This window comes from Callorhinus ursinus, unplaced genomic scaffold (assembly GCF_003265705.2).
Source record: "Callorhinus ursinus isolate GAN/ISIS: 27379988/994484 unplaced genomic scaffold, GSC_fseal_2.0 scaffold23, whole genome shotgun sequence".
Lineage (NCBI taxonomy): Eukaryota > Metazoa > Chordata > Mammalia > Carnivora > Otariidae > Callorhinus > Callorhinus ursinus.
In genome coordinates, this window is record NW_027397085.1 from 21,719,772 (window position 1) to 21,745,597 (window position 25,826).

The 25,826-nt window shown below is 42.9% G+C and overlaps 1 protein-coding gene across 12 annotated transcripts in view; it reads left to right on the top strand.

The window, feature by feature from the left end:
* The window catches only part of PPP2R2B (protein phosphatase 2 regulatory subunit Bbeta), a 435,841-nt gene that overhangs the window by 148,308 nt on the left and 261,707 nt on the right, over nt 1–25,826 (top strand). For 3 of the 12 annotated variants that reach the window (XM_073905500.1, XM_073905501.1, XM_025892411.2), the window contains one exon: nt 17,585–17,778. The exons of 7 other annotated variants lie outside the window; for them this stretch is intronic. In XM_073905500.1, coding sequence (XP_073761601.1) covers nt 17,585–17,778 — 194 coding nt within the window. Of the gene's footprint in view, nt 1–17,047; nt 17,779–25,826 lie in introns of those variants that run through there. 2 more of the 12 variants (XM_073905504.1, XM_073905506.1) reach the window with 1 other exon arrangement.

Sequence of the window (25,826 nt, forward strand, 5' to 3'; positions counted from 1 at the left end):
ACTGTTTAGGTGTTCTTTTCAAAGAATTATGGGGACTATAGCTTCTCATGTTTTTGACAAATATTAAGTATGTACTTACTGCATAAAAGACCTTAAACAGAGATTTCCATGGGAAAACATAAATGAAACCATTATGGAGTAGTTAGAGTCAAGTAAAACTGGGTTCAAATCCCAGATCTGCCCCATTCTGCTTGCTATAAGATAACATCTCTGAATTTCAGTTGTCTCAATGATAAATGGCACTAATGATACTTCCCTTGTGGGGTGGACAAGAGAGAGAGAGAAGTAATGTGTACATAAAGACATAAGCCCAATACCTGGCAGGTGGTAATCACCCGTCAATGGCAGTTGATTTGATCATGAGGTAAACAGCCTTTATAATGTAATTGCTTACCATCTTCTTTAAAATACGGGCAAAGAACACTTCATGGACACATCCAAGTTTGTGGAACTCCCCAAGCCATAGACTTAGCTTTCTTTTATGTCTCTCTCAGGCCCTCTGCCTTTGTTTAAGCTCATTTTGTTTTGCTCAACCCTGAATATATTAGAAAACTGAGCCAGTTTTCTGCCACCTAGTCAGTACTGTTTATACCCAATGCATTGACAAACAGTAGTGCCTCCAAAAGATTATTTGTTTTGCCATTTTAATAATTACTTGCTGGAGAATCACTGGCTAATCTATGACATGACAGGTTTTGACGACTCTCAATTATGTACATGTTGTAAAATCTGTGAGTTAATGCTTTTGTCCTTTCTTGTGAGACATTGACTTGCAGTTCCTTATTTGCCTAACAAGGTAGATTCCAGGATCCAGCAGAGGTCAGATTCTTCTGATAATATTCACATTTGTTTCAAGGGAAACTATAAACATATGAACACATTACAAGTTGGTGTGGACTTACACAAATGTTGCTAAATTTGTAGGAATGAATTTATTCACTTCAAGCATAGCAGTTAACAACTACTTCTAAACTGGAGAAAGAAAATCAGCTCTAGTCTTTCATTTAATAAACAATCATTTCTTTTCAAGCCCTTCTATATACACAGTACTGAAATGAACCAACAAATTGCTGGTGAGACACTGAGTTTTTAATTCATGAATACATTTAACAAACTTTTATTTTGTGTGTTAGGTGCAGTATTAGGCATTAGAAACCCACTAATGAATAACAAGCAGACATGATTCTCTTGTGGGGGGTTTACTGTCTCCTGAAGGAAGCAGTCACTAAATGAACCATCGTAGACATAGATATAGAAATACACTGCAGTGAGACAGATGGAAGAAAAGACACAGAATGCCATGAGGCTAACATAATAGAGGGGCTGACTTGGTCTACATTGGCAAGAATCCTTCCCTGTGGAAAGGATGACTAATCTGAAAAGTGAAGGATAAGGAGCATTAACTATGGGTGGAAAGGGAAAGACCATTCCCTGCAAATGCAAAGACCCTGCAGTTGGAGTGAAAAGGTGCTTGTGGGGAGTTGAAAGGACAATGAATTTTGATGTGGAGGAGAAAGGCAAGCAGAGAGGTGCAATCAAGCTCTAAATCTCTTCTCTTTTAATACTCCAAGCTGCCCTTTTAATTTTGCTTGCATTCATCCATTTATCTATTCTTTGATTCATTCAGGCATTCAACAATTAACTATTTCATGGCATTACTCTGTGGCAGGCCCTGCATTAGGTACAGATACAACAGTAAATCCACAGACCCTGGTCCCAAAGATCTCACAGAAAAAAAGACGATGATGCCCAGGTGCTATGAGGTCACAGAGGAAGAGCACGAACCTCGGTGTATATTTAGGAAGCTTATGGAGTACAAGGCAAGGATGAGAAGGAAGGTAATTTCAAGAAGAAAAACTGTGTTCAAAGGTCCAGAGGCAAAGGAATGCTTGGAAAGCCCGGGAAACTTTGAGACGCTCATTGGACCTTCCAGTGTAGACTGTGACATTCTGATTGGATGAAATGAAGGTGGAGAAGTAGGCAGTAGCCAGTCCCTAAAGGGTCTTTTAAGCTATGTTAAAGGTCTTGGATTTTTTCCCTCTAAGAGTCAGGGGAAGCTACTCAAGGACTTTAAACAGGGCAGTTGGCATAATCACAACTTTAGGATGAGGGTACTTGTATTAACATGGAGAATGGAGGATTTGCTAGGGAGCTACTGCAGGAATTGCTGGGAGGTAATGGCCCAACTTAAATTAGTGATAATATGAATGGATAGATGGGGACAGATTTCATGGCTTCCAGGGAGCTGGAATTTGTAAGAATTGGCATCCGACTAGATGTAAGTTAGAGGGAAAGGTGTTAAAAAATGTCTTTTGGGTTTCTGGTTTGGACAACTAGGTGGACAGTGGGTACCACTCAAAAGATAGAAAACACAGAAAAATGAGTGAGTTTCTTAATCTGTGTTATTTCTTATCAGTAAAGTAGGCATATTTTAATCTTCTTATAGGATTACCTACACTACACTAAGATGTTCAGTAAACATCAGCAATTGTTTTTGTGTGTAAAATTCCACAGTAGCAGTTAACCACTGAACTTAGGAGACAATGTAGTTACCAAAAATGTCAGAGAAGACATTATAGGTCAATTGAGCTGGGACCTATTGAGTAACAGATCACCAGGGCGTAAATGGAGGAATGAGTGGTGGATGCGTTCTTGGCAGAGAGCACAGCAGACACAGAACTCAAAGTCCTTCAAGAAACTGGAAATGGCCCACTGCTCCTGGAGCATAGGACTTGGAAAGGGGATGGCAATAAATGAACTAGGAATTTAGGGATTATGGAAGCTCCATAAATCAAACTGAAGAGTTTGCTCATCATCCTACAGGCCAGCATTAGCCAAAGTTTTACTACAGAATGCAAGTTTCTTGTAGGGTGTTAATATTGTCAAATTAATATGGAAAATTCTAGTTTAAACAAAGTTAAATTAACTTCCTAATTACAGGACTTCTCAGAGCTTTTCAATGTGCATGGTAAATGTACAAAAGAGGCATACAGGGCGCCTGGGTGGCTCAGATGGTTAAGCGTCTGCCTTCGGCTCAGGTCATGATCCCAGGGTCCTGGGATCGAGTCCCGCATCGGGCTCCCTGCTCCTTGGGAGCCTGCTTCTCCCTCTGCTTCTCTCTCTCTCTCTCTCTCTCTCTCTCTCTCCTCTCTCTCTCCCTCTGTCTCTCATGAATAAATAAATAAAATCTTAAAAAATATATATATAAATAAATAAAAATCTTTCAAAAAAAAAAAGAGGCATACATCATGATTTTATTTTTTCTCAAATTCCACACCTCTTTTCCCAGAACACTGATTAACACCTCAAAAGACACCGATAGTTTGGTGCCATTGGTTTTGGAATAGGGAACCATACAAGGGTTTAGAACAACGAGAGGATCAGATTGATGAGTTATGAAGATCATGCTCATTTAGTGAGGAGGATGGATTGGAAGGGGTAAAGTCTAAATGTCTGATGCCCTTAAGAAGTTAAATAGAGAATAAGATCACAAATTCAATAGGAGGCAGCAGTGGAAGGGACACACATGTGCTTGCACACACGTGTGTGTGTTCACTTAGAGCAAGCACGACTTCTTGTTTGTACAAGCTAAATTAGACTTTATCAAAAAAGTTATGAAGCTCTTGATAAACATGAGAAATTCTTATTCCAAAAATCTTCTGTATTGGTGATGGCTTTTGATCCTCCCATCATCCTGTGAGAGAATTTTAAAATCAGTTTCCCCAGGCAAGTATCAGAGAAGAGGTTTTGCCACAGTTCCAGATCTGGTGAAAGGCAGACATGGCCTCAGCTCTTCTTGCTGCAACCCCAGGGCTCTGCATTCTATCATGTTCCCTCTAAGCTAAGACTTGAGAGCTACAGTTTGAAGGATATGTAGCATTTGCATAGGTTGAAAAATAAGCAAATCTTTTTAGTTAAGAGGAGAAATATAAGAAAAAACACAGAACCAGAAATGCACATGACACACAGGAAGTGACAATTTGCTGCAGGCTGGAATCTCTCTGTGAGTCCCCCTCCCCCCCAGCCCCCATCCTTCAGGGCAGGGCCAGCTCCAAGGCCATGTGACAGGCACAGGTGCACAGAGCCCCACGCTTGGATTAGTGCTCTGCTGTCAGTCTTGAAACCCCTAATACTTTTTCAACAAAGTACCCCATGTTTTTATTTTGGATTGGGCCCCACAAATTATGTAGCTAGTCCTCCTTTAGACCTCAGCAGAGGTGTTTTAATTGTCCATTTTACATTTGGGGGCAGTTCTCACTCAGCTGGGTGTCTCTAAATTCTTACATTGTTGTTAGCCAACACTTGATGAGTCTCTTACTTGCCCATGAATTTCAACATTTATCTCTACAATCAAGTTGTGAGTTCCTTCTCAACATCTAAGAAGGCCGGTGCTAAGCACATAGTAGGCAGGTAGAAAATGTTTGCTGTTGAATGAACATATACTTCCATGATGAGCCACCAACAAAATGGTTTGATATTCCCTTGTAATGAAACCTTGGCTTTGAGTTCGCCTAAGAAAGGCGTGGGGCTGGAGGAGAAGAAGCAGAGCTGCCAAAACAGTTCAAGAATGAGAACTGGAAAAATGAATAAACCTGGCATCCACGTGGACAGCAACGGAGCATATAATCATGACATGCAGTGCCTCATACCAAGTTACACTGATTGGGTGTGTGTGATGTGCTGTGGACTGTTTTAAATATTTTCTATGTATTAACCCATTTAACATAACAACCTTATGAAGTAGATACTATTATAATTTACTATTTTGCAAATGAAATTTGAAGGACAGAGTGATTAAGTAAGTTGCCCAAGATTATACTACTAGGAAATATCAGAGCCAGGATTTGAATTTAAGCAGTCTGTTTCTCAAAAGTCATGCATTTGACCATTTGCCTCTTATACTTTGCTGACCCATCTTAGAAAGGAGTCTCTCATCTGGCCTTACAGCATTACTATTAAGTGCTATATATGTGAGAGCTATTATTATTCTCCATATAAAAATATGCATGGGAGGTGATGGCACTGTAATTCTAAACTTGTATTTAATTTTGGACTTTCTTTGGTCCCGGGTTTTTTTCCCCCTTCCTTTTCCTGTGCATGAAATAGACACAGTGAGTCAGCATTTGGAAGCAGAAAGTGCTCTAAACTATGCTTTTTTTCTGGGGAGAGAGTCCAAACCTTCATCAAATTCTCAAAAGGATCTGTGACCCTAAAATGTTAAAATCACTGCTCAGGAGCCTATGGCTCCTTTTCAGATGTAAATTCATAAACTTTGTTTATCATACTTTGTTCACCCTTTATAGCCCTGTCAGATGCCAAATGGAAATTACAGAGATCTCTATTTGAGACATGTTTAATTTAATTATTTTCACTCTGTATTTGTTCCATAAATATTTATTGAGCTTTAAAATATATACAGATTGGTTTATAAGTTCAAGGTTCATCTGGCTTTGAATTCAGCTTCTTTGTCTTATCTTACTAGTATATTAATGACTCGGATATTAACCTTGTCTGCATAACACTTTGAACTTATCAGAATGTTTTCCCACATGATGAGCTAAGTTTATCATGTGATATGTCCTGTAGCTTCCCGAAATGCCTATACTTAGAAGTTTTCTTCCAAAGAAGGGGAAAGTGGCAGAATGTGGTAGTGTAGGCAGAGGGTAATTTGTGCTGATTCTACTGAGCATAAAGGCTTCCTTCCCAGACTTGGGCAGCTGATGATCAGGAGGATTGATGCAGCCCCTCCGGCAGCTCCACCTGGCTCATCTCAGGGCAGAAAAAGGGAGATGATGAGGAGGAGGAAGAGTGTGGAGCTCTATTACTTCCGTTTTTTGTTTAAGATTTTATTTATTTATTTGACAGAGAGAACACAAGCAGGGGGCGTGGCAGGCAGAGGGAGAGGGAGAAGGAGAGGGAGGAGCAGACTCCCCGCTGAGTAGGGAGCCAGATGTGGGACTCAATCCCAGGCCCCTGGGATCATGACCTGGGCCGAAGGCAGACACTTAACTGACTGAGCCACCCAGGTGCCCTCTGTTACTTCAGTTTTGTTCAGGGCTGGTCCCCATGACTTTTGAAAGACAGTAGTAGTAATTTCTGCCCTTGATAGTGACCTCAGAGTTCTGGGAAGTGAAGCCAACTTAATTTCCAACAACTTTCTGTTTACCCTCTTAAGAGAACGCTATATGTTGAGGAGAAAAGCAGAGGAGAGTCACTGTAGAGGGGTGAGCATGGAAGCCAGGACACCAGGGTCCATGCTCGCGGTCTGTTGCTGGGGGATCTGGGCAAGTCAGTTCTTTGCACTAGGATCCAGTTTTCTCTTCAATGAAATGATAGGCTAGACCCAATGATCTGGAAGCAGTCTTTCATAAGAGACTTGCTTGGTATGTGCTTAGACTTACCTAGAGTTAGCCAAACTAAAAAGTTTAAGAGCAGAGTTCCCAAGACTGTCCTCACTTCTGACATCAACTGCAAATTTGGGGGGTTTCCAAAACTACCCTCCATTTCAATAATTTGCTAGGATTCACAGAACTCACAGAAAGCTATTATATTTTGGTTGCAATTTATTACAGGGAAAGGATACAGGTTAAAAGTATCCAAAGGAGGGGCAACTGGGTAGTTCAATCAGTTAAGTGTCTGACTCTTGATTTTGGCCCGGATCATAATCTCAGGGTCGTGAGATTGAGCCCTGGCATCATGGAGGGGGGCGGGGGGAGTGTGCTTGAGATTCTCTCTCCCTTCGCCCCTCCCTACCCCTGCTCTCTCTCTTTCTCTCTCTCTCATATAAATAAATAAATCTTAAAAAAAAAAAAAGTAGCCAAAGGAAGAGACATAGGGCAGAGTCAGGTAGGGTTCCAAACTCAGAATTTGTCTTCAAGACACATTAACCTCCCTCCACTGATGTATGATAACACATATAGAGTACTGCTAACCAGGGAAGCTTAACTAAGCCTAGTGTTCAGAGTTTTTATTGGAGTTCAATTACATAAGCATGATTGGTTGATTAATCAATTGCCCATATGGTTGAACTCCATCACCAGGTCAACCGATAGCTCATGACCCAAATCCTCCACCCTAAATCCCATGGTCTTTCTGGTGTGGCCAGTCGCCATAGTTAAACTGTTGAATGTGACCACCCCCACCCTAAACAAAGACATTGCTATCAGGTCTGACATATGTTACTTCCCAGAAGCCTAGGGCAAAAGCCAGGCCTCTCTTTGGTCAAGGCCAACTTTTTTTTTTTTTTTTACCATATAAGCATCCTAGATTTAGTGTTCATTAAGATTCCCTCCTGATAGATCTTCATTATTAAGCGAACACACATTGATTCTTTCATTCTTTCAAAAAGTCTTTAGAGTAACCAATCCGTGCCAGGCACTGTTATAGGTGCCAGATAGAGAGCAAGGGACAAAAACATTCCTGTCTCCCTGGAAATTAGGTTCTACTGACATAAGAACCAAAGCCAAATAAATAGGTACTGTCAGGCAACAGTACAGGGAGAGAGACTGCTGGGAGGGAGGTGCTATTTTATTTTATTTTCTATGGTGAGAGAAGGTATCTCACAAAAATGGTCCTGGAGTTGACACCAGAATGAAGTCAAGCACGGAGCTCCGCTGTTGTCTGAGGGAAGGCACTCAGGACCGAGGGAACAGCAAATGCGCAGGTCCTGGGATGGGAGTGCTCTTCCTGGTGTGTTTGGCAAACAGTAAGGATGCCACTGTGTCTATGTGGGAGACATAGGGAAAGGAGTTGAAACAAGAGTTGTTGGTGCTTCAGGTAAGGAGCAGGAAAAAAGAGAAAAAAGGATAGATCTGTAGTTGGAGCCAAATCTTCCCAGCATTTTAAGAAAGTTTTACTCTGAATGTGTAGGAAGCCAAAAAAGGGCTTTGAGCTGAAAAGTGACATGAAGTGATTTGCATTTAAAAGGACCATTCTGCCTGCTGCATAGAAACCATTCTGTAGGGGGCGAAGGAGGGATCACAGGCTCCTTAGAGTCTCAAAACAATCATGGTGATGGGAGATGGTAGTTGGCACTTGGTAGCAGCCGCGGAGGTGGTGAGAAGTGGTGGGTTCTGGATGTATTTTGAGATTGAGCTGGCAAGTGTTGCTGACGGACTGGAAGTGGGAAATGAGAGAACCAAGCAACAGGAAGGGGGAGCAGGTATGGCGTGGGGCGCTAGGGATGGAGGTGCCTTGTAGATACCTGGTGTAATGCCACGTCTGCTGTGAAGTGATACTAGTGTGGAGGTCAGAGGACAGATTGGCACTCAAAATCCAAGTGTGGGGCTTAGTCATCATGTAAGAGGCAAGCCGTGAGACCGGATGAGGTCCCCTGTGACAGGACTGTGGAGAGAGAAATCCAAGACCTTAGACCTCTGGGGTGTGTGTACATTTAGACATCGAGCAGTGAGGAGGAGCCAGCACATGCCCCGGAGAAGGATCGGGAGAGAGTGGTGCCCGGGGATTCAGTGAGGACAGTGTGTTAGGAAGGAGGAAGTGCTGGGCTGCACACACAAAACTGTGCACGTGTGTGTGCGAGGGGTAATGGTATATCTAATTTAGCAAATCTTCAGAAATTAATCCGTTGATCATGTGGCCACAAAAGTCTAGTCTCTAATTGAGTCTAAAAGACTGAGTTATTCTCAGCCAGATTCCTATCACTGTATCTTTAAATTTCTCCACCTTTAGTGGCCTGAGGAGAGTGCAGATACCCAGCTCTGGAAATCCTTTTTTTGGCAGTGACATCTGGCAATGTGGCTTCTTCTCCTAGCTGGAACTGAAGCCATTGAAGCCATAGGCTCGAACTAAACAGTTGGCCTATAAGAGTGATAACTGTACTGAATTACACCTTTCTTGCTATCATACATTGTTATGTGGTATCATTTTAGCACTTTCAGAATCGGATTCTTTTTTTCCTCTATTAATCCAGCTTACTGGTTTTAGGGGAAAATGCAGATTGAGTTCAATTGTACTATTACATTTAATATATATGTATATAAATGTGCATGTGTCTATATTTTTTTCATATTCAGTTTGTATTACTTTAACATAGTTGTGAGGTCCGCTGTATTAATGTTGCTTAGTTTGGTTTTAGCATGACAATCTTGTTCAAGTCCTTAGTAGATAAAAATTTCTCTTTGAAAAAATATAATAAAACCCATTTTGTGAATGGAATAAACTTTTTTTAAAAGATTTTCTTTATTTATTTGAGAGAGAGAGTGAGCGAGCCTGAGCCAGGGAGGAGTAGAGGGAGAGGGTGAAGTAGGCTCCCCATTGAGCAGAGAGCCCAACGTCAGGCCAGATCCCAGGACCCTGGGACCATGGCCTGAGCTGAAGGCAGACGCTTAACTGACTGAGCCACCCAGGCGCCCCAAATGGAATAAACTTTTTGGGAAAATTCCTCTATACCTGTGCCGCAGCCACTAGACACATGGGGTTATTGAGCCCTAGAAATGTGGCTAGTTCTGAGAGGTACCGTACATGTAAAATACACAGCAGATTTCAGAGACATGGGTTAAAAAAAAAAGAGTATAAATAGACCAGTAATAATTTTATATTGATTATATGTTGAAATCATAATATTTTTGATAGATTAAAGAAAATATTTTCCTTTTCCCAAAACTTTCTAAAATAGTTTAAAAATATTATTAAAATTATTTCATCCTGCTTCTTTTCACTTGCTAATGTAGCAGCTTAAAAATTTTACAAATGTGGCCTGCGTTACATTTCTATTGGACAGAGTTGTTCTGTGCCTTTGGTAGCATGTACATTTATATCGTGTCCCAATTTCTTCATGTGCAGAAAATGACTTTTGACCTTTCCAATACAAGGTTTCATCCAAAAAAGTGTTTCATAACATTAAAAAAAAAAAAACACTTTAGGGGCACCTGGATGGCTCAGTCAGTGAAGCATCCAACTCTTGATTTCAGCTCAGGTCATAATCTTGGGGCTGTGAGGTCGAGCCCCGCATCAGGCTCTGCACTGGGCATGGAGCCTGCTTGAGTTTCTCTCTCTCTCCCTCTTCCTCTGCCCCTCCCCCTTTAAAAATATTCTCATTACAAAAATAATACATGTTCTAAATTTTCTTTGACAAAAATATGAACAATAATAACCACACATAACCACTGCACAATATTTTTATATATTAATTTTGACACACACTTTTTTTAACTGAGAAAGGGGAAACCAGTCTATATTGTTTTTTGACTTTTTTAAATAACATAAATATCTATCCTTGTCATTACATACCCTTACATTTTTCTGTACTCATATTAGCCTGAAGACATGTCCTACTCCAAGAAGTAACAATGGCTTTTGATAGCAGAGATTTTTTTAATCCTTAATAACAGCTTTATTGAGATCCTATACCATAAAAAAAATCACTTTTTAAAAGTATACAGTTCGGTGATGTTAGTATATCCAGAGTTGTGCAACTGTTACCCTTATCTAATTTAGAACTTTTTCATCACCCTAGAAAGAAACCCCCAAATCCATAAGCATTCACTCCCATTCTCCCACCCAGCCCCTGGCAAACTAATCTACTTTCTGTCTCTATGGATTTGCCCATTCTGAACATTTCACACAAATGGAATCACATAATATGTAGTGATATAATATGTGGTCTTTTGTGACTGGCTTCTTTCACTTGGTATGTTTTCAAGGTTGATTCATGTTGTAACGTGTCAGTATGTCTTTCCTTTTTATGGCTGAATGATAATCCATTGTATGGATATATCACATTTTATCCAGTTATTACCTGATGAACATTTGAGTTGTTTCCACTTTGGGGCTATTCTGAATAATGCCACCATCATGAATATTCATGTACAGGTCTTGAGTGAAGATGGGTTTTCAATTCCATTGGGTGTATACCTAAAAGGGAAACTGCTGGGTCATATGCACTGTTAAACATTTTGAGGAACTGTCAAACTATTTGTGGCTGCACCATTATACAACCCCACGAGCAGTGTGCGAAGTTTCCCATTTTGCCACAATCTCACCAACACAGTGGTAAGTGGTTTTCCACTGAGAGGCTATTATCCATTTCTAAGAGAGACAAATCAGAATCTAGTAGTGCATGCTTTCAATAGCGTGGCCTCAACCCACCCCAACATGTGCACACACGTGCACACACACACACACATACACACGTGTATGCAGTGCCAGGCTCCTTTTTGTTTGACTTTGGGTATATTATTTATCTCTATTACCCTCAGTAAAATGGAAATAATAATAGCACTTTCCTTTTAAGGGCTGCTGTTAGAATTAAATGTGATAATGCTAGTAAGACCCTTTGCACAGCACCTGGTACATAATATATGCTCAACAAGTGTTAGCTACTAATATTTTATCAATGGCTCAATACTTTCCCATTGTTTGTATTCACCATAATTTGCCTAGTCAATTCTGTTGGACATTTGGGTTGTTTCCAGTTTTTCATGATTCTAAACAATGCTCTGAGAAATAACCTTATGGCTAAATTTTTGCCCACATCTATGATGAATTTCTTAGGATATATTCTGTAAAGTGTTATTGCTTGGTCCCTCTTAAAGAAATTTGAAAGATATTTCCCAATATATATTCTCATTTAAATTATATGAAATTTTATTTTGAAGAAATGTCATCAGGAACTGGATAGTACCCCTTGAGTCTTGTGGAAGGGATTTTGTAAATCCTCACCTTATACCGAATAAATATAATGCAAATTAAAGATATCTTGAATAAGACAGCCTAAATTTAACTCTAAAACCCCTGAATGAGAAAACATACAAGAGGATATTTTCTCTCAGGCTCTCAGATCCGGACTCCTGGATTTTTGTTCCTCTTCTCCATTGTATCAATATCCTAACAAGACATGTTGAAGAGCTATCAATGAAATCAGGCAGAGTGGCTGTCTTTGTTTTGCATTTAGGCAAATCCAGAGCAAAAGTAAGGAGAGAGTGGAGCTTGAACAGTAGAAAAGGATGATTCATGGAGAATGGGCATGCATCTGACATTCCTTATGTTGTCAGGTCCCTTATGGGGCAGTCTCTTCCAGGTCTACCATGGCAATAGCATATCCAGCCTGGAAGGGATCAAAGGCATCGGGTTTTCTCTGATGGGTATGGGAAAGCTTTATGATAAAGGTAGGATTTTAAGAGTCATTTAGCATTATGGCTCAAGTTTGGTCGGATGGTGGGATGCTCTGGAATTTGACACAGTTTGGGAAATTTAGCATTGAGAATTGGAAGGAACTTTGCATAGATTACAGGGTTGAGCAGGAAGATACAGCAGCAAGTATTGCATTTCTACCGGTGTGCTGCTAAATGTTTAACAATCGGCTCTCAAAGCAAACAAAAATCCCCAAAGCCCTGATTTATATAGGGTTTTTAAAAAATTTCCATGATATGAATATCCCACCATAGCAGATTGCAGATTTTAAGCTACCAACACGATGTCCCTCACAGCAGAGCTGGAAATAGATGTGTATAATCCGCACATTCGGCTCTCCAGTATGTAGCAGCTCCAGCGTACCACTGTTTCTTTGCATAAATTACTGTACTTGGATAACTGAAGGAAAATTTTACTCTGTGAAATCCATTAAGAATGCAGAATCTGGATTTAATACAACATTTTAAGAGCAAGATGTTTTGTTTTCTTTTCCCAGGTTAAATTCCATTTTAAAAGTTCACTCATGCCATGTATGACATGTTCTAGTAGCATGCACAAAAAGGAATGGCGAAACTTGCTGGAAACTCAAGAGCTTACCCACTGAGCAGTCAACACATAAACCACCTCAGAGTGACAGTTGTGCCTTCAGTGCTTAGTGATCTTGGAGAGGGATTTCAGAGGATTCCACAATAGAGAAATGTGATTAGGTCTGCACGTAGAGAGGGTCATCATAATTCCACAGGACTTGATGGCTTCTAAAGGGCTTTTTGCAGGATGGTAAAATTTCATGCATCCAGTTTCTAGTTTGCCATTAGGACAGATCAGTAGGTAGTAAAACTCTGATTTCTAAGTCACTTTTGTTCACATAAATGATCCACTTGTAGTGCATCTCTCCCTTTCTCTACTGGTGGAGATGTACATGAGTCATGGCTAGGAGGGAGAACTGACATTTTAGCACAAAACAGTTAGGCTGCTCTGAAGCCACTCAGCAACGCTCTCAAGTAGTTTCTATTATTTTCTTCTATTTTGCAATTACAGAGGCCCAGAGATGTTAAATTTCTTCCCAAAGGTCATGAAATTCATAAATGCCTGAGTTGGGACAAACCAGGACCGTCTGATGCCTAAGCCTATATTAAGAATCTCCAGACTGGCTTAGGTCAAAGGTTTTAATAAAATTGTAGATATTTAATGTGTTAATTGGAAGGATGACCTGAAAGATTCCAGTGTAAGCAGCACTAACCTAACTGGGGTGAGGCGGCCATGACAAGGGTGATAAAAAAAGAATGTGTCTATGTGCCATCATTCTGAATTGTGTAACTTAAGAAGCCTGTGTATTTGTAATTGGCCTTTTTTGTGTAAAGTATAAGCCTGGATTAGGTCAGCCTTTCAAAGTGTCTTCTGCTGCCCCTTTTATAGCTAATGACTCCTTTTACATAAGCTGTAAATTAGACACTAAGTTCCATGACAGCAGAAACTATTTTTTTTATGCACAGATGTTGTGCATCTCCAGGCCTGTCCCAGGGGCTGACTTAGTAGGTGCTTTAATATTTGTTCATTATTGAGAGTGGTGATGATAATAAATATTCAACAAGTAATAGCAGTATCTTCTCTCTGGGATTATTCAATACATTATCTCATTAAATCCACACAATAACTCCATGAAGTAGATACTATTCTTCCCCCTAATTTAGAGGTTTAAAAAATGTCTTAGGGGAACCTTGTAACTTACTCAAGGACACAGTAATAAGTGTCAGAAAATCAGCTGTGCTTGATATCAGAACCTTAGCATTTAGCATTACGCTATAGTCTGTTGATTTATAATGCATTTGTTGTATTTCTAAGAAAGCTCATTTTATCAAAATCAGGTGATAGAATTTCAGTTCTGTGACTAAAGGGACTCTGTTTTAACTGTATCCCCAGTGCCCAGAACAATTCTTGGCACATCTTAAGTGCTCAGTAAATATTCTTGGTACATATGCATACAGGAATGGGTAGCACAATTATTTCAACTGTAATAAAGCTTAGAAACTAGAAAATTACTGGCTCACAACAGGTTTTATTGTTGGGTGTGGTTTGTTTTTTTTGCAAGAATTTTTTTTTAAAGATTTTTATTTATTTGAGAGAGAGAATGAGAGAGAGAGAGAGAACACATGAGAGAGGGGAGGGTCAGAGGGAGAAGCAGACTCCCTGCTGAGCAGGGAGCGTGATGCGGGACTGGATCCTGGGACTCCAGGATCATGACCTGAGCCGAAGGCAGTCGCTTAACCAACTGAGCCACCCAGGCGCCCTTTCTTGCAAGAATTTTAATAAGGATTGAGCTTCTAAACCTAAATATTACAAATATTTGTTGTACTGAAGAAATCCAGTCATTTATTCATTCATTGAAGAAATACATACCTCTATCCAGCAAAGGTAATTGAGCACCTACTAAGTGCCAGACATTTAATATCAGAGATAGAGTAGGAATGGTTGATAATGATATGGAAACAACTATTACAAAATGCAGTGAGCCATGAAGAAGACCAAAAAAAAAAAAAAAGATATAGACACAGAAAATTCTAGAGGAAGAGACTGTGGTATGGTCAGGTAATGCCTCAGGGAAGTTGGGACAGTTGAGCTGAGATGCTGAAGAATGCCAAGAACATGAGGAAAGAGCATAGGTTGACATGTGCACATTTCAAATGCTTTTGAAAAGAACTTGATGTGTTGAGGCATAGAAAAAAGGTCGGCAGGTCTTCTGAGAAATGGTCTATATGGTCCTCTTACCACTACAGGATTGCACAGGGTTCTTTCAACCCCTTGACCTCCTTTCCTACACGTCATTGTGTTCAAGCACAAAGCCAACAGCCTTATTTTTCCTGGTTGTGGTGCAGGGCCTAGTTCCCCAATGCTCACAGTAGAAAAGAGTGGTCCACAAAGTTGAAACTTTGCAATCTCCTTACCCATGATGAATCTGTGTTGCCTGTACCATTGAATAAATGCAGGAGGGCTGCTGCAGGAAACGTGAAAGGGAAAATTTAGTAAATCCCAGAAACTTAATCTACGGAGGGGACCTTTCTCCCATTGGTTACAGTGGAAAATTCCTCAAGCACAGCCTGGCCCATGAGCCTGGGCCTACCAACTTCATCATACAGCTCTGTGCCAATCTAGCCCACATTCCAGGAAGATAAAGGGAGGATTTCCAAATACTATTCCAAGGTCTCCTGTCACAAGTTAAGGTCATTTCAACGGAAAGCAAAATGTCTTCTTACCACTTGGAGAGGAACTTAGCATTTTCCCCCTCTGCCCGCCCCTTCCCCATTATGCTTAACAGCAAGGGAAGCTGAACTGTGTAACTACAGATGAGCTGACCACTGGAGACTTGGTGATGGATACAGCTCATCATGTGGAAGAACCAGCCGTGAACTGATGCTGAGTGGATTACATTAGTCACTGGAATCTCATTGGTGAAATTTGAACAAATAGTCAAACAAGTTATGTTAAGACTTAACCACCAAATGACAATCAAATGGAATCTGTTATAAGCTGAACTTCCCTTAAAAATTATATCGAAGACTATTTCTACTCTCTTCTCCCTCTCGCTTTCTGGAGATGGGGATAATTCCATTTTCCATCTGCTGGAAGCATCCACTCTTTGTGGAAATCTGATTGCAATTCCCAACCTGTTAAAAACTTGTTTTCCCATTTTTTTTTGAACTTCGAGTACTTTCTAAATCGTGTTAGCAGAAGCATTCTATGTATATAATTAACTCCCAGGTCCCTCTGGGCTCATCTAGCTCAACCTGTGGAGCTTAACTGAGCAAGACGTCTGCTGATGTCTCTCCCTGCAGTGACACCCACTGAAATGAATACCTTCTACAAGAGGAAAATGGGGAAATGTCTTTTCCAATTTGGCTTTTTAGGGAGTTGGGTAGCTTCATAAATGGTTTTATTGGTTTCATAACAGTAGCGATCAAGTTTTCTTTCAAATACCGAATTTGCAATATGGGGAAACGTGGTAGTGGGGGGGAATTCTGCATTTTCCTCCTAGGTTAAGTAGGGAGGCAGGTCTCTTTTTTTGTACTAATTGGATCTTTGAAATCTCCTCAGGGTAGCAGAGACTCCCATGTCCCTTCCATGCTGGGAGCAAATGCAAGCGGTTCCTGCAGTGTTGTGTCTTCACAAGCAAGACCTACGGGAGGGCCTGCAGCACTTGGGTCCAAAACAAAGTGCACAGGGCTAGGGAAGGTGGACTTTTTCAGACTGACTTTGTGGACTGGCTTCATAACTCAGCCCTTTTGCATCCCTCTGCCTGCGTAGACATAGATGCCTACAGTAGGAAGGGGTTGTTGACTGCGTCTGGAATGGAGAAGTCGTAGGGGGTCGCAGGAAAGTTCTGGCCCCTGCTCCCCGTTCTATTCCTAGCACAGGAGGCTTCAGTTAAGCTACGGCAGCCCTTCCCATTCTCTCCTCTCTGAGGCTTCGAAGCCCAGGCCTCGCCGTTGAACTTAATCAAGGGACCGCATACCTCACACAAGGGTGAGAGGAAGGGACCTGACTGTTGTCTCCCGCCCTCCCTCAGGGGACCTACTTCTGTTTGCGGTACTGAAGCGCAGGTGTCCGGAGCAAGGCAGCGAGCTAGGGACTCTGGGTCTCGAGTAAACGCCGCCCTTAGCCGCGTGGCACGTTGGAGGGCGGTTGCCAGAGCGCGTCTCTGGTTTTCGCGTGAACCTGCCGGCTCGCTGCTTGCTGCTCGGGTGCCGGTTCGCAGCTGCGTGCGCCCCACTGCAGCAGAGAGCAGCCGCAGCCTCTGCCTCGGCCACCGGCGCTGCTGGGGACGAGTCCTGGGGCTGCTGACGCGGCTGGGAGGAGCCTCGCCTTTAATGCACCAGCCGCCTCCAGCCTCCTCCTGCAGCAGCGCAGCTGCGAGTGCGCGCGTGTGGGTGTGAGGGTGAGTGCGCTGGCGCCGGCCGCAGCGCCCTGCCCAGCTCCCCGCCGCCTTCCTCGCCCCCGCCAGCCGGAGCCGCCCTCCCGTGGGACCAGCACCCTGCTCCTGGCCGGCCCATCCCGAATCCGGCCCCTGCCATCTCGCCACTGCAGCCGGGGTCCAGAAAGGCACCATTTTGTCGCGGCCGCCCGCTCTCCCAGGGGGAGGAGGGACCTTTTTTGCATTTTGGAGCGGCGGCCAACGTGGGGAACCTGTTGGGCATCTCCCCAGCCCCGCTTGTGAGCGCCTCACGGGCGGCGGGCGGGCCCGGACCCCTCGGGGCACGGCGCATCTTGGCACCCGGCGGCCGCGGAGCCGGGCGCAGCATCCTCGCTGGGAATTGGAGCTGGAGTGAGCGCACCGCGGGAGGAGCCGCCGCAGCCTCGGAGATCCCGAGTGGAGGAGGTGACAGCTCCATTGCCGGGTTTTTATTTTTTTTTTCTCTCCGCCTCCCCGTCTCCTCCTCAGGCTCGGACCATGGTGCAGTCCCACCGGCTCCCCTGCCCCCCTCTCCTGTGAGACTGGCTGCGGGGAGGGATCATGGATACTTGTCTGCCGGCTTCTGGTTCCCACGCAAGTAAGCCTGCTGTCAATGGAGGAGGACATTGATACCCGCAAAATCAACAACAGTTTCCTGCGCGACCACAGCTATGCGACCGAAGGTAACGCCAGCCCCGCCGCATTCCGCCGCTGGGGCCGGGCGCAAGTTGCGGATCGCTGGGCTCGGCGGGCCGCCGGGCGCCGAGTGGCGGAGACTCCTCCCGGCCCGGGGCTGGGGCGGGGGCTCGGCCCGCGGGGGCAGCGGCCGGTGCGCCCCACATCCATCCGCGCTCCGCGAGGCGAGCCCGGCGTTCAGCAGCAGGTGGACCCGGCGCCCACGGGAGTTAAAATGGCCCTCGGGGATCAGGCTTTGCAGGGTGGGGCTCCCGACTGGAAAAATGACCCCGTGAAGGCAGATGACCCATCCCCCAAGATGTTTGTCGGGGTCTTGGAGGGGGAGATAAGAAAGGGGCCCAGTCTGATCGGAGGTCCTTCCCCCCCTCTCCCCACCAGCGGAATGATGTTGTGTCTCTCAGTGGCTGCAGGGAAGACATGGTTTCATTTCCTGCCCGACTATCTCTCCGGCCAGGTTACCTGCTCAGACAATCAGAACCCCAAAAGGCCCTTTGCAAAAGGGCGAGCCCCTTTCCCCTTGGAAGTGCATTAGCAAGAAATAAAAAGGTAGCTGGGGAGACGGCGTTCCAGCAGCAAGCGAACGAGTCTAACACGTGGGGCGAGCAATGCGATCAGTGGGGCCTTTAAAATCACCATTATGAATTCTGCAGCAGTACTTTCTGCTGAATCAACAGCCAGCAGAAAGCAAGAGGGTTCAGTAAGCTGAGCTTTGCCAAGAGGTGAAATTGTCGTAGCGCGCTCTCTCTCAGCTTGTTCTGACGTTAGCAGGCAGGCAGGGAAAGTCAGCAGGTGGGATCTCATTCTGCCTTTTGTGTGTGAATAGAGAGTAAAGGCATTTTTTTTTTCAAATGCCAAAACTTTTGCGTTTTTGCTTTCATTTTCTACCTGTAGGCCCTTATCCTTAACCACTCATATAAAGTGTTGCATTATCACGTTGTAATATCCACGTGAGAAAATGTGTGTGAAAGTGCTTTTGGAAAACATTGCACGGTATGTTAATTTAAGACAATTCTTGTTATTCTTGGATACTAAAATTTCTATAATATTTAATCAAATCAAGAATCATAGAAAAATGTGATGGTGTTGGGGTAGTATAAGAGTTCAAACTCTGAAAGAAATAAAAAGATACAATTTGGGGGCAAAGGTGGCATCTTCTGTAAACATCCCAGTAAGTTTTAGGTAATAAAGAATGTCCAGTGCTATTGAAAATATATTCTTCATTCATCATCATTATTGGAGAGCATCCAGCCTGATATGTCCGTGGGTGCTAGACAGATGAAGCTGACTTGTATGAGCTCTGGTGTTCAGGAGCTTAGAGATGGCTTTTAAGGGATGTTCAGCCTGTCCCTCCCCCATACAGGCACCATACTTGCCGAGTCTTTTCATTTACAGGATGACAGGGTGGTTATAAGATGTTCTTTCTCAGTCTCAAGTGCTTTGTCACTGAATCAGTTACCAGGTAGATTATGACTAGCTCTGTGTCTGAGCATGTTATCCAGGAGAGAAGTTGGCCTTGGGTCTATTGGTCTTTCTGGGTGATACTTCTTTCTGTTTGTGACAACAAAGAGGGCTGCCTTCATGTTTTCTTCTAGATTGCATTATGCTCCAAGTGCAGGCAAAGGAAACCTACTTAGCTGGGAAGATGGGCAGATTGGGGCCATGTGTATGGGAGTATCACCTCTAGAATGAAGAAATGAGTTAAAAATGGAATTCCTTAGTGCTTTCTGGGCCCCAGGTACTACCCTGATCTTTGGTCCTATTTTATGCCATTTTTGTAAACTCTGATTCTGATTAAAATAACTGGGTTCGTGTAGTCAAAAATGAAGCGTGAGTTTATAACAGGCAGCTCTCTAAAATCTTTCTAAGTCAACCTCTCAGAACGTTCTGTCTCTCATACACACACATCACACTGAAAACTAAACAAAACCTTTATTTCTCAGGATGCCTTCAGGTTTCTTTACCTGATCTTACTGAAAGTCTGGGAAGAAGGGAAAAATGCAACTTGGACAGTGTAAATAGCAGAAGTTGAGTAAAGCAGGAAGTTCTCTATGGTCTTAATCTGTTCATTTTAGGGAACATTCATGCAGTGGTGCTGGCCACAGGGGCAAGAGTCCATCCTCTCCTGATGAATACCTTGGAAGTGCCAAGTACATCTTGAAATGTCACCAGATCAAAATATTATTTGTTAAAATCCTCTTTGTTGAGGGCTTGCCTCAAAAGTACCCTACTCCTTTATTAACTTAAATCCACTTTCTCTTAAATCTGACCTTAGTTTCTCGGTCCTTCTACAGACTTTGCTGTGCTTTTTGTCTTCCTTGATATTTCAGCATTTTCCTACCTGGCCAGATATGTCAAGGGTTTTGTTTTGTTTTGTTTTGTTTCTCTCCAAATTCTCCTTCACATTTATCTCTGAATTTTTCTTTGCTTTGCTTTGCTCAGATCATTCCACACTGCAGTATTCTATTTAAAGCTGAAAGGTTTTTGCTGTGTAGTTAGTGTGAAGGACTCTAAGCTCAATTTGCATTGTAAGTGGTAGCTGCAGGCAAGTTCAGCCAGCTAAGAGCAATGCAAATGCTAAAGGACACTTTTACCCAAGCTTTCCTCTCTTTTTTTCTCTCCCTCTCCCCTCTCCTTCCTCCCTTCCTCTCTCCCCCACACCACCCTCTCCCTCCCTCCCCTCCTTTCCCTACCCTCTGCCCCCCCCACCACAGGGAAGAAAAAGAATGCATGATCTGTATTTATTAAAGACATTTCCTATGACTCTTCCTTTATTCTGAGCATCAAAGTTACCCCCTCCTCGATCTTTATCTTTTTCCCCTTTTTAAAGTGACCGTCTTTGAGAATCTTCTGTTTTCCATGTACTTGCTGAGCTTTTTAAATATAGCACTTCAATATCTCCACATCCTGCTAAGTGAATGCTATTAACATTTTCAAATAAGGAAACTGGGCAACTGAGGCCCACAGATGTTACTAATTTGTGAGGGTGACACAGATGAGGGAAGAGCTTGCCTTCCAACTCAAGACCATTTGAAGCGCATGCTCTTCCACTAAGAAATTCTGCACTGCCTCATTTTCTTTCCTTCAACCATTAGCTCCCGTTAGGAAGACGACCACTATGATTTTATCTTCGTGTATAAATTGTATTCCTATCTGGGGTCAAATTCTTGACAGGGATCATTTGAACATGTGTATATGGGATTAAATATGATGAAGAGTGGGGTTGGAATGACTACAGAAATAAAGTCAACACAATGTTTTTACTGGCTTTTTTAGATACCGAACTCTGGGGCTCCTAAACAAGGCTTCATCTCTCAAATCTCTCTGATCTCTATGTGGATTTCTTTATTTTCAGACTTGTTAGAACTGACCAAAACCCTCTCTCCATTAGGGCGGTTTGAGAGTATTCTACATTGATCTTCCTACTCTTCCATGGGGCCAAAGACAGAATAAATGTTTTTCCTAGCTTAGTTTACAGGAATGGCAATCTGGTTAGAAGAGGAAGTCAGAGAACATGTTTTAAAATAACTACTCTGTTCTCAGTTTCCTTAGCTGTAAAATGGGAATAACAATAGAACCTGTGCCACAGGGGGAAAAAAATTAATACAGGAAAAGCACTCAAGGCAGTGCCTAATACAAAGTCAGACCTCGGTAAATGCCCTCAGTACGTTATAGGTACATTTGCATAGCAAACATGCGTTTTCCTTGGATCCTGTGTTGATTGGGGATGATCTTGAGGGGAACGGCTAGTGGAGACAGGCGAGAAGTCACTAAAACCTACCGGTCTCTTCTTGGCTGGAGCATCGGCTGTGGATCTTGCCATTTAGTTATTTGCTTTAGTGTACTTGCTGGTTATATTCTGGCAGTGAGTAAGTTCCATCTTCTTGCAGAGGCCTTTAAAAACCTATACTGTTTATGGGCGCCTGGGTGGCTCAGTTGGTTAAGCGACTGCCTTTGGCTCAGGCCATGATCCTGGAGTCCCGGGATCGAGTCCCACGTCGGGCTCCCTGCTCAGCAGGGAGTCTGCTTCTCTCTCTGACCCTCTTCCCTCTCATGCTCTCTATCTCTCATATAAACAAATAAAATCTTTAAAAAAATAAAAAAATAAAAACCTATACTGTTTACACATTAAAGGAAGAACAAATTTATTATTCCATGATTTATGATTATATTATTATTATTACATAATTATTGATTCATTCTGCCTTTAATTCCTTCAACAAATATTAGCTGACTTTCTGCAGAGGTGATCCGGCCTGGTCCAATACAGACATGGTATCAGGCTGGCACAGAAGGCAGACATTAAATAATTTTGCAAATATTATTATGGTATTATGGTAAGTGACATTCAGGAAAAGCACAGTATGCCTCGAGATCAGATATAAGGCAGGAAGGTAGATCTAATTTAGTTTGGGGGACCAGAGGCAGCCTCTCAGAGAAAGTTTTAAGTTGAGAACTAAAGGCTCAGTCAGGAATCAACAAGAGGTGAAGACAATTCAAGTAGAAGGGACAATAGGTACAAAGACCAGAGATTTACAATAGTTTGGACTGATTTGAAGAATAGAAAGCTGCCTGTGGCTGGAGTATAGGGAACAAGAGGAAGAGTGATGAAAATTAGACCAGAACCTGCAGTTGACTTTGGAAGGCGCCCAAAAAGGGAAAAATCCATGCTAGAATAGATGGATGGCTGAATGGTTAGATACACGGTAAAGCAAGTATGACATGTTCATGGTAAAATTGAGATGATCCATCAATGGATAGACACTGTAAATTTTTTTTTCAATCTTGCTGTCTGTTTAAAAATTTTCATAACAAAATGTCACAAAAGAGAGACTAGAGAGGTAGTCAGAGACCGGATCATGTTGAGCCTTAACCGTAATTATGGAGTTTGGACTTTATCCAAAGATGGATCGAAAGCCATTAAAGGATTTTGATCGAGGTGGAAATATGATCAGGTTTGTTTTTTCAAAGCTCAGTCTAGCTGCTATGCAGGGTGGGGCAGAGATAAATAGAGCAAAATGGGGAATAGTTAGAATGCCACAGCTGTACTCATCTCAGCAGAAGAGATGAAGAGAAATTAGGTGATTCTGATACATTGTAGAAGAAGAATGGATAAGAAGAGTGGATATTGGTGTGATAGATTGGGCAGAAATAGAGAAGTAGGTGGAGCTGAGTGTCAAGGATGACTCCCAGGACTTTGCTGTGAGACTGGATGCATAATAGAACTTCTCACTGACACTGGAAAAAGACTTTGGAAATTGATTAGTCTGAGGAGTGTGTGAGCCATTTAGCCTCACAGCAAGACCCTCCAGCAGTTGGGCCTGAAGCTCAGAAGCAAGATCGGGACTAGATGTATAATTTGGGATGTCAGCAGCATATTAAAAGTATTTAAAGCCATGTGAATAGATGAGATGCCTAGGAGAAGAGCACTCCAGGGCAGAATTTGGAGCCACCAAGGAAACTTACTTTGGCTTGGTATAAAGAAATTTTAACGGGCGCCTGGGTGGCTCAGTTGGTTAAGCGACTGCCTTTGGCTCAGGTCATGATCCTGGAGTCCCGGGATCGAGTCCCGCATCGGGCTCCCTGCTCAGCAGGGAGTCTGCTTCTCCCTCTGACCCTCCCCCCTCTCATGCTCTCTCTCTCTATCTCATTCTCTCTCTCAAATAAATAAATAAAATCTTAAAAAAAAAAGAAATTGTAACAAAAAACACCTGACAATGGAATGCCTTAGTTAGGTGTAAACCTAACTAATCACACACTGAAATTATTCAAAGAACACTATATGGCCATTTCTCAACAATGTGGTAGAATTAAGAAGAGTCCAGTCTTGGGTGAGTTGAGTGTAGAGGGTCTCCAAACTTGAGTGAGATCTGTGTGATTTGTGAAATGTTACAGCTTCCTAGGGGCATGGGAATAAACGTGAGAAAGTAAAAGTCCCTGCTTCCTCTACCCCACCCCCATTTCACACCCGCTCAAGAGGGAAGCTAAGATGAATAAAACTAGGAAGGTACATGAAAATGGCTTTTGATATGAAGGGGCTGGGAAGGCACTAGAAAAATAAAAGGAGGCGGTGTCATATGATGGAGAGCTGCCTTGTAGTTCCTTAAGTTGCCTTGATATTTGTATGCAAATTCCAGATCAGAATAGTACTTCCAATGCATATGGATGAATGTTTGAGTTCTCTCCCGTTCTCGGAAAAATCTGAAATGGAAGGTGGAAAGAAGCTGCCTTATACTACTGTAAATGACCTTTCTGGGGATAGGGAGTGTTCTGCTACCAAACATAATAACCAGAGTGCATTGAAAATCACTAGCAAGTATTCATTATTAGCATCCAGGTCCCCAGGGGCAATCTCCAGCCCTTTATGAGGGCTGGTCAGAAACGTGCCAATGAACCTGGGGTGAATAATATTAGGCCAGTCCTGTCAAAATATTGGTAATGCTCAATGAAAAGAGCACAGTTGTAGACTGACATTCCTAGACTCTGGCATTTGCATTCACGAAGAAACTAAGGGTCCAATTTCAGCACTTAGCCGAGGGAAGAGAATTGAGGTTTCTCATGCACTGTCTATTCCAGGCATTTTCCTAGGTGTTGCGCATATGTTTACTCATTGAATCTCCTTCAACAACCATGAGAGAATGGTTGCATTAGTCTCATATTTCAGACTAAGAAATTTTGAGCTTTGGAAAAGCAAAGAAACTTATGTAAGGTCACATACTTGTAAGTGGTGGAACCAGCTTGGAAACCATGACTGCCCGGACTTGAGGCCCGTGCTCTTCGCCCACCCCTGCTGCCTCTGGTCAGGATTTTAGGGGAAAAAAATGCAGGTTATGTTCTCTCTTTTGCATATATCCCCATGGTGCACGTTCAGTGCTGCTGGACTGACTTGTTCCATCTTTCCAGAAGGGCAGTGCACGTGTCTGAGCCTTCGCCATTGTCCCACAGGAAGGAAGTTGAACTTCTCCACCCAATGCCAGAGTCCTTAGTTGACCTTCTACTCTAGATGTATTCTACTCGATAAGGAAAGAAGGAAAATATTTATGGAATTGAGCAAATTGTGCGAATTAGCTGGGTTTTTATACGCTTGTCCCTGTCCCTCACCCTTAGCATAGGATGTTAACAGTGCAATTCCCAGGCTGTGCCGGGAGGGGTCCCTGGACCTTCTGGGCACCCATTTTCCAGAACTGGTAGCAGCTCCTATAATTGGCTTAGGTAACAAAAGGAATGGATAGAGGCAGCTGCTGTGTGATGGCAGTTGTCCTTTGCATATAAATGCGGAGGTGTGTGAGGCCTTCTTTTGGCCAGAGAGGCTTGCCGGTGCTGTTCACCTCATCCCCCATTAAGGAGATTGCTTTCACCAAACTTGGCATCTTTGCCACCAATTTGCCTTCTTTTGCCTCTCCAACAGAACTCTAGAATCAGGCTGAAAATCAGAACAGACCAGATCTGACGTAACTATCTCATTGGAAGCTTATTGTTTTTACAAGACTACTAGGAACTTTGTTTTAAATAACCCAGGAACCCTTGAATTCTTAAGCTCCAAGTTCACTGTGGAAAGAGTGGAAAGTGATGATGGTAGGATCTACATGTGTGAAATCCACAGAAAACCAATTAGTACTAATTTTGGAGAAGGGGTCATGAATGGAAAGTGATAGGTGTGTAGAGGGCGTTTGTCAGACTCTCAGTTCTTTGCTTTAGAAGAGACCTGATTGCTTCCAGCAAATGTAGAGAAATGAAGGGGACTCTGTGGGTAAGAAACAAAAAAATGCATGGGATCTCAGGGTCTGGAGGGATCCCCGAAGGACAGGATTTTAACCCAAGAAAGGGAAGTTCTGCTAGAAGGAATGTGCCAGAGAGTACCTTACCTGTGCTGAGCTTGATGCAGGGGGACTGGCAGCCTCCTCCTCCAAGTGTGTTGCCGACTCCACTTTTGTGAATCCACTAGGTAGTGAACCTGAACTAGTCCCAGAATTGCAGGTAACCTCCTCCACTTGATGTAGGGGGCTCATCTCTGATGAGCTCAACAGATACACAAGAG